This window comes from Ahaetulla prasina, chromosome 6, assembly GCF_028640845.1.
Source record: "Ahaetulla prasina isolate Xishuangbanna chromosome 6, ASM2864084v1, whole genome shotgun sequence".
Lineage (NCBI taxonomy): Eukaryota > Metazoa > Chordata > Lepidosauria > Squamata > Colubridae > Ahaetulla > Ahaetulla prasina.
Genome location: NC_080544.1, coordinates 26,307,967 through 26,314,579, shown reverse-complemented (window position 1 = coordinate 26,314,579; position 6,613 = coordinate 26,307,967). Strand labels below are relative to the sequence as shown.

At 44.4% G+C, this 6,613-nt stretch overlaps 1 protein-coding gene across 1 annotated transcript in view; it reads left to right on the top strand.

The window, feature by feature from the left end:
* Positions 1–5,942: 5,942 nt before the first annotated feature.
* PLA2G12B (phospholipase A2 group XIIB) overlaps positions 5,943–6,613 on the top strand; it is a 33,980-nt gene continuing 33,309 nt past the window's right edge. The window contains exon 1 of the mRNA XM_058188131.1: positions 5,943–6,180. Coding sequence (XP_058044114.1) covers positions 5,943–6,180 — 238 coding nt within the window. The remainder of the gene's footprint in view (positions 6,181–6,613) is intronic.

Sequence of the window (6,613 nt, the reverse complement as noted above, 5' to 3'; positions counted from 1 at the left end):
AGTTATTGATAGCAGGTCATCCAAATTACAAATAACATTTTAGAAGGAAAGCAAAACAAGCATTTAACATCTGATGGACTCGGGACAAATTGATCTGGTTTTAAAATGTAGTGCTGCTCCGAATCTGACCGGACACTAGTAAGGTCTCAAATTCAGACCTAACTAGTGGCGATGAGAGTGGCAAAATGGGAGTATTTTTCCACTCTCATTGCATCGGCAGAAAACCGCCCAGCCGTCCTGTTTAGGGTGACCCGCTCGCTCCTTCATCAGGGAGCAGTGGAGGACCCCTTACATGGGCGTGCTGAGGAGTTTGGACAATATCTGTTCGATAAAATCGCTAAGATTCAGGAAGGTTTAGACTCAGTTTGGGTAGATCCGGGCGGGATGGAAGAGGCAGGTCTTGGGGTTGCTACCTGGGATGAGTTTGATACTGTGGCTCCTGAGGACATGGACAGGATATTGGGGAGACTGAATGCGACCACATGTTTATTGGACCCGTGTCCCTCCTGGCTGGTACTGGCCACCCGGGAGGTTACATGAGGCTGGCTCCAGGGAATTGTTAACACCTCCTTGGTGGAGGGTGTCTTCCCTACTGCCTTGAAAGAGGCGGTGGTGAGGCCCCTCCTCCAGAAGCCCTCCCTGGATCCAGCTGTTCAAGCAAATTACCATCCGGTCTCCAACCTTCGCTTTGTGGCGAAGGTTGTTGAGAGTGTGGTTGCACAACAGTTCCCCCAGTACCTGGATGAAACTGTCTATCTGGACCCATTCCAGTCCGGTTTCCAGCCTGGTTACAGCACGGAAACGGCCTTGGTCGCATTGGTCGATGATCTCTGGAGGGCTCGGGACAGAGGCTGCTCCTCTGTCCTAGTCCTATTAGATCTCTCAACGGCTTTTGATACCATCAACCATGGTATCCTGCTGCGCCGGCTCAGGGGACTTGGAGTGGGGGGCACCATTTATCAGTGGTTCTCCTCCTACCTCTCAGACTGGTCGCAGACGGTGTTGGCAGGAGAGCAGAGATCGGCCCCGAGGCGCCTCTTATGTGGGGTGCCGCAAGGGTTGGTTCTCTCGCCTCTTCTGTTCAACATCTATATGAAGCCGCTGGGCGAGATCATCCATGGTTTTGGGGTGAGTTGTCATCTGTACGCTGATGACACTCAACTGTACATCTCTACCCCTAACCACCCCAACAAGGCCGTCGAAGTGATGTCCCAGTTTCTGGAGACCGTACGGGTCTGGATGGGGAGAAACAGGCTTCAACTCAATCCCTCCAAGACCGAGTGGCTGTGGATGCCGGCAGCCCGGTACAGTCAGCTGATTCCATCGCTGACTGTTGGGGGCGAGTTGTTGGCCCCCACAGAGAGGGTTTGCAATCTGGCCGTCCTCCTGGATGTGCGGCTGTCTTTAGAAGAACATATGACGGCCGTCACCAGGGGAGCTTTTTATCAGGTTCGCCTGATACGCCAGTTGCGTCCCTTTCTAGACCGGGTTTCCCTTTGCACGTCAATCATGCTCTTGTTACATCCCGCCTGGACTACTGCAATGCTCTCTACATGGGGCTCCCCCTGAAGGGTACCCGGAAGCTCCAACTGGTCCAGAATGCAGCTACGCGGGTGATAGAGGGAGCCATCTCGTGGCTCCCATGTGACACCTCTCCTGCGTAGTCTGCACTGGCTCCCGATGGTCTTCCGGGTCCAATTCAAGGTGCTGGTTACCACCTTTAAAGCGCTCCATGGCTTAGGACCGGGTTACTTACGGTACCACCTACTGCCACCAGTAGCCTCCCATAGACCTGTGCGCTCCCACAGAGAGGACCTCCTCCGGGTACCATCGGCCAAACAATGTCGGCTGGTGACCCCCAGGGGGAGGACCTTCTCTGTGGGGGCTCCTGCCCTCTGGAATGAGCTGCCTCCTGGGCTTCATCAACTCCCGGACCGCCGAACCTTTCGCCGCGAGCTGAAGACGTTTTTGTTCCAGCGTGCAGGGCTAGCTTAAATGTAGTTTTTAATTGGGGTTTTTAAATGGGGTTTTTAATCTTATTCCAATTTTTAGGCCATATATTGAATTAGTTTTTTATACTGTTTTTAACTTGTGCTATATGTATTTTTTGTATTTTATTGGCTGTGAACCGCCCTGAGTCCTTCGGGAAAAGGGCGGTATACAAATTTAATTAATAAATAAATAAATAAATAAATAAATAAATAAATAAATAAATAAATAATAGTACATGACGAAAACAGAGAATCGAACAGATGGTAACAAAATGTAGGAAGGAAAAATGTTTTACCTGGCCACCTTTTTGTGTATGTAGTGTTTCATGAAGTGTCATATTGCAGAACATTAGATGCTCATCCCTTATGAAAATATGCCATCTTAGAACTGAAAAATATATCCTTATATCCAATTAAGAAGTAACCTGGTTGGTAGAGAACAACATAAAAAATAAGAGGTATTTTCTAGATGAGATTCCTCCAGATTAGTATTCTGCTGCCCTAAAACCCAAAACAACTTGGTTTTAAACGCTAGTCCACTTGTGAATTGATAAAACAAGCAGCATCAAAGTACAAATGTTATTCTTTATTTTATATTTCCATATATTTGATCTATTTCATAATCCATTGATCACGAAGATTGCTCAGGATTCTTTGCTGAGTGAAAAAAATCTTTAGAATATCAGAATTACAAAGTTAGAAGGACTGGGGAGTCAGTTTCTCAGCAGTTATGGGTGCAGTCACTGCTCAAAGACTCAGCCTAACCTAGAAACTTCAGGCGTCCAGCAAAGTCAGTCAATTGTTTCTTGGGTTAAGCAAGTTAGGCCCTTAGCATTAGCTAAGGTATCTATCACATTTTGGCAGTCAAAGGAGGGCATCAGATGGATAGTTATATAAATTGTTCTTATTGTAGTTTTAGCGTCAGTGATGGGAACAAGTTCTTATCATATTTCCCACCTCATAAACTACACTTAGTTTTGAGTTTTGACTAGAACAAAGTTTTGAGTTTTGACTAGAACAAAGTTTTGACTAGAACAAAGCATAGTTTATGTTTTGAGGCTAACTCTCTGCCTCAAATAACGAAATATATTGAACCAGCCTTGAGTGGAAATTCCAAGTATTGTAAAATATCAGACCCAGTGAGATAGTTTGTCTTTAGAAAGAAGCCATGAAAGGCTAACTCTGTGTGGCTCTGAGAATCACAAAGTTAGGAAAACTCTCAGAAAAGATCTACTTCTGATGAGGTATTTTGGCCTGAGGCCAGCAAAGACCAGTGATGTATGTCAAGGTTATGGTATATTTTAAAGATATAAGATATATAGCATCTTTCCTTTCAATACATGCATAAAATCACAGAGGCTTCTTTCAAACCTCCCAGACTGTACTTAAATGCGAATAAACTTCCTATTTTGCAGCCTGATACAGTATATCTTACTTGCGAGAAAATCTCAGTGATCTTAATAGGGGATTATTGATTAACTGAAGTTGTAGAGGTTTGTCATGATGAGCATTTAAGTGCGTCCAGACCTGCAGTAACATTCATCAAAGGATTACAGCGGACAGGCTCTAGATAAAACCTGGATGACACTTCTGCATTGAAACAAATGACTCAATTGCTTTGCTGCTCAAGGAGACAATCTCATCTCCTCCCTTTCTCCATCTTTCACTGGCTGCAATGAGAGGGAGATTGTTTTTTGTCTTTAAGCTTTCCTTGACTGCCATAAGAGTAAATGAAGCAAACAAAGAGAAGAGAAGACCCAGTTGGTGGCTGCCCATCAGACAGAATGAGCCATATATCCAATTTTACAGAGGGTAATTCTCCATCTGAAACACTATCCTGTCCAAATGAAAGATCTGGGGGCGGGGGTGGGGGGAAGTTGGAGACTCTATAACCCTCCCCGATGTTGTTGAGGAACAACTCCAGCATCCCTTACCATTGACCCAGAGGGTGGGAGCTACTGAAATTTCAGAATACCACTGATAGAAATGGGGTCCTTAAAGTTGCCCACCAGGATAATAAGATGAATAGGTAAAGGTAAAGGTTCCCCGTGCACATATGTGCTAGTCGTTCCCGAATCTAGGGGGCGGTGCTCATCTCTGTTTCAAAGCCGAAGAGCCAGCGCTGTCCAAAGAGGTCTCTGTGGTCATGTGGATGGCATGATTCAACGCCAAAGGCACACGGAACGCTGTTACCTTCCCATCAAAGGTGGTCCCTATTTTTCTACTTGCATTTTTTACGTGCTTTTGAACTGCTAGGTTGGCAGAAACTGGGACAAGTAACGGGAGCTCACCCCATTACGCGGCACTTGGGATTCGAACCACTGAACTGCCGACCTTTCAATAGACAAGATCAGCGTCTTAGCCACTGAGCCACTGCGTCTCGTTAATAAGATGAATAACAAACTGAAAAGATCTCCCAGGAACTTGGTCTTAATGATTCCTTGTAATTCTACTGATATTAAAGTAGTTATTTTTAAATTTGCAATTCTGTTTAGGCAGCAATATATATAAAAAAGGGAGTACACCCCTAAGTGATAATATCCAAATGAGGCCCAAAGTGTCAATATGTTGTATGGCCACCATTGTTTTCCAGCACTGCCTTAACCCTCTTAGGGGTGTACTCACTTTTGTTGCCAGCAGTTTAGACATTAATGGCTGTGTGTTGCATTAGTTTGAGGGGACAACACATTCACACTTTTATACAAGCTGTACACTCACTACTTTACATTGTAGCCACATGTCATTTCTTCAGTGTTGTCACATGAAAAGATATACTTAAATATTTACAAAATGTGAGGGGGTGTTCTCACTTCTGTGACAAACTGTACATATATACACATTTTTTCAATATAATTTTTTGAGGGGCAGAGATAACCTTGTTGTTGTTTGATTGGGTAAGTGGTCATCTCACTGCTGCGTAGTGAGATAAATTCAGGGCAGGTTTCAAAACCTGTCGCTACCAGAAGCTTCTGTGCATGCGCAGAAGTGTCCAGATGGGTGGGTGGAGTCTCCCGCCGCCACTGCTACCAGTTCGCTCAAACCGGGGTGAACCGGTAGCAACCCACCACTGGATGAATTGACTTATTCCAGGGGGTGGGGAGTTAAAGAGAAGGGCGGGAACTAAAATCTAGATGTTGTATTAGGTTCTAGCAGGTCCTACTCTACCAAGATTGAATCTATATGCCCAATAAGGTAAGGGTCAAGAAGGTCCAACCCAAGTCCCTCCTCAGCAGGAGATTAGGGACAAGAAGAGAAACCTCTTTAGTTATGGCCCCCATTTTGTGAACCTATTGATCCCAGGAGTATCAGGTGCCTCCTGAATTCTACTGTTCCAGTTAGGTACTGAAAACAATTAAATCTTGCTAGATTTTCAACTTCAGATTTTTTGTGATGCACAACTGGGAAGAGGTCTTTTCCCCCTTTAATGTAGTTTAAATGCCAATAACCCTGCATGTGTTTTTGGAACAGTTTTTGGGCTCTGAGACTGAGGACACCCTGAGGTCAGGGAAAATACCTGTCTTTCAAAAACTAAGGTGGGAAGCTCCCTTTCTTTTATGCTTTGTTTCAAACATAAACTGCTCTAGGCGTTTCAGCAGAAGCCATAAATAACTAAATGGACCCATAATGGAGGTGTGGATGGGGGAACTCAAAGGCTTGGGGGAGAGGGTGAGTTTGCCTGCGGGAGTTTATGATTAGCCTTGGAATTCTGCCACCCCAGCGTCCACCTGGTCAGAACATTTCAAAGCCCTTAAATATTGGGCAACACACAGTGTTCATGTGACCTTTGTGCTCCCTGATTATGGTGACTTCATCCTGTTAACACAGCAATGTTTAAAGTCCACCACGAAAGCACACTCAAAATACCTCCAGTCTTGTTATCACGATCCCACTGGCACCGCTTCTTCTTCCCGGAGATTTCCGGGGACCAATTTTGTTTTGTCCAACTTCAGCATGAAGCTGTTCATCAGGGCACTGATTCTGTGCTTATCTCTGAGTCAAGGGAAATGCACTGAAGAAACCATGCAGGATAATGTCATCCCTCCTTCTCCATTGCCGGAGGATAGCTCCTATTCCGACTGGGGAATTGGGACCATCCGAGATGGCATTGATGCTGTTAATGGCTATTTTGACTTTGTCTCGGAGCTGTTAGGAGGGAAGAACGGAGTTTGTCAATACAGGTGCAGATATGGTAAGTATTTAGGAGTTCCTGCTCCTTTCATGTCCAGTCCCTGATTGCACAACCTTGTTACTTTGTGTTGACAGTTGTTGTTTCCCTACACTAGATGATGTTTCCTTGTTTTGTTTGACTAGATGCTTTAATGATGAGTAATTAACCAAGACACTGTATTCTTACGGTCATGTTTTATTTTGCTTCACTGAATAGTTGCACTTTTATGATGCCAATTAGTGTATTTGAACTCAACACTGCCTCTATTACCATGAACGTCATTACATATTTCATCTACAAGAATGGATGTATCTTGGTATTCCTTTAAATATCATATTCGTAGTTCCATTTAGTCTAGCAAAACAACTAATACTAAACAGCATTACTTTTTGGTTGCAAAGACTGGGATGCGTATCATTTTTCTAACAAGTTGTCTTGTTTTCTAACAAGTTAG